The following is a 2,490-nucleotide window of genomic DNA, read 5'->3' on the forward strand; positions in this document are numbered from 1 at the left end:
GCTCACCCTTTTTCTCCCTCTGGTTCCCTTTTCCCCTCTCCCCTCTTTGCTCCCCGACCCCCAACCCCTTTTTTCTCTCTTTTCCTCCATTGCTTACAAGAATATATTATGGGAGCGGTACACAACATAGTTCCAACAATAAGATTAGGATCCATCGAGTCCTCTTTGTGCTTGCATATTATCCTAGATAGTGGGCACGTCTCTAGCCAATGTGTTCACCACATTATGAAGATCTCCGAAGGGAAATATTTTCTGTTCCTTATCTCTATCGGACTGGCTTCTTGCATTTGGCACATTAATTTTCTAAGCTGATACTGTTGTACTGAGTATTTCGGCGACAGATCTATGGACCTAGTGGTTAGGCTATCGGACTCGTAATCGCCAGGTTGTGGGTTCGGGGTTTCGAGCAGCGGGCCCGACGTTGTGTCCTTGGGAAAGGCATTTTACACGAATTTTCCCCACTTCACCCAGGTGGGAATGGGTACCCAGCTATAGACAGTGAAAGATCTTGTCAGTTTGTTAAGAGTTTGAGCGCTTAACCGGTTGCTTGTATTGTATTATGCTTTCCGGGCAGTTGAGAATGTTTCTGAGTGTTCTATGGTCTGCTGGGGTACTAATATAGTGTAAAACGCATAGAGCTTGCTTTCGAGTGGGGACATGCGCTATACAAATGCTATTTATTTATTATTATTACTATATCCGAGTTCCTGGTCTCTCTATCTCTCTCTCTCTCTCTCTCTTTCTCTCTCTCTCTCTCCGTCTCTCTCTCTCCCAGTACCTCTTCTATCTATCCCCGTCTCTTGTTCTTTCTTCTGTAAGAGTTTCCCTGTCAGCTCCGCTGTGACGTCAGGGGGCGGGGTGCCCGGGGGCGTGCAGGGGGTGGACCTCAAAAAGGCCGGGGAGTTGTTCCATTCACCTGAGGGAACAATGGTTGTTGTTGTTGCTGTTGTTGTTGTTGCTGTTGTTGTTGTTGTTGTTGCTGTTGTTGCTGTTGTTGTTGTTGTTATTGGTGATAATGATTAAAATGTCTAAATGTTTGCTGTTGTTGTTGTTGGTGGTGGTGGTGGTGGTGGTGGTAATGATAATGGTCTAAGTTAAGTTTGGTGCTGTTGTTGTAGTTGTTTTTGTTATTGGTGAAAATGATAATGGTCTAAATGTTCGCTGTTACTGCTGTTGTTTTCGTTGTTGTTGTTGTTGTTGTTATTGTTGTTTGAGTGTGTGTATGTGTAAATGTGGCCCGTGTTTTTGTTTGAGTGTGTGTAAGTGTAAATGTGGCCCATGTTTTTGTTTGAGTGTGTGTATGTGTAAATGTAGCCCATGTTTTTGTTTGAGTGTGTGTATGTGTAAATGTGGCCCATGTTTTTGTTTGAGTGTGTGTATGTGTAAGTGTGGCCCATGTTTTTGTTTGAGTGTGTGTATGTGTAAATGTGGCCCATGTTTTTGTTTGAGTGTGTGTACGTGTAAATGTGGCCCATGTTTTTGTTTGAGTGCATGTGTATATTATGTAGCCTACGTATTTATTTGAGAGTTTGTAAGTGTAAATGATTGTATTAGATCTAGTTTGTGTGTGTCTTTGTGGGTATATCTATCATATATTTGTTTCAATCTGAGTATGTGTTTGTTTTTGGTTGAGTGTGCGTATATAAGTGTATGTGCTTGTTTGAGTGAGTGAATGTGTGTGTGTTTATTTGAGTGTGTGTATGTGTTTGTTTGAGTGTGTGTATATATATATTTCGAAAAGTTGGGGGGTGTACTATCATGATAAACGAGGCCAAGCATCATTACCATAATGTATACACTTTTCGTGCATTTAATTTTTGGCCTTTGTAACGCTTGTGAAAGACCAAAATCAGAAGTCACCGTTACTTGCAGAATTGGGGTTCAAACCCGAGATGCTCTTGGGTGGGTTTTTTTCTCTCACTTATTTGCGTTGCGTTGTTGTGGTTGTTGTTGTGGGCTTCTATTTTGTTCCTCTCTTGAAAGGGTTAACACTAGGAATAAGGGCTATAATGGTCAACACAACTGGTCGCTTTTAAGGACAAGCGGGCTAACCCAGATTTCGGGGGGTTCCAGAAATCTTGACCTACACCAAAAGTGGGCATTGCCCTACCTATAGTATAGGAGAAGTTTGGTTTCATTGGTGTGTATATTTGTTTGGTTGTAGAGAAAAATCTCCTTGTCTTTTTACGAAACTGAACAAAGTGCAAAAACTTTACCTTCGATTTTCTCAAAGCAGCATTTTTCGGGATAGCCCTTGTGCTTAAAAGCGACAAATTAGTAATGTGGCCTTTAAATAAGGACGTGGTCATGAATACGGTGACTTTTTTTTTAACCGCCACAGATTTTCCTTCTCATCCCTCGGCGGGTGCTCTGGAGTGGTTTGATCCTTCTTTCTTATCTATCTATCTATCTATCTATCTATCTATCTATCTATCTATCTATCTATCTATCTATCTATCTATCTATCTATCTATCTATCTATCTATCGTT

General features: G+C 41.2%; 1 protein-coding gene across 1 annotated transcript in view; it reads right to left on the minus strand.

Moving 5' to 3' along the window:
• The window catches only part of LOC101864040 (bromodomain-containing protein 4B), a gene marked incomplete in the record, with an annotated part of 13,273 nt that overhangs the window by 3,739 nt on the left and 7,044 nt on the right, over window positions 1–2,490 (minus strand). Inside the window, 1 exon segment of the mRNA XM_013090396.2 lies at window positions 779–916. Within this exon segment, the coding sequence (XP_012945850.1) occupies window positions 779–916 (138 nt within the window).

Source organism: Aplysia californica, unplaced genomic scaffold (assembly GCF_000002075.1).
Source record: "Aplysia californica isolate F4 #8 unplaced genomic scaffold, AplCal3.0 scaffold01256, whole genome shotgun sequence".
NCBI classification, from domain to species: Eukaryota; Metazoa; Mollusca; class Gastropoda; order Aplysiida; family Aplysiidae; genus Aplysia; species Aplysia californica.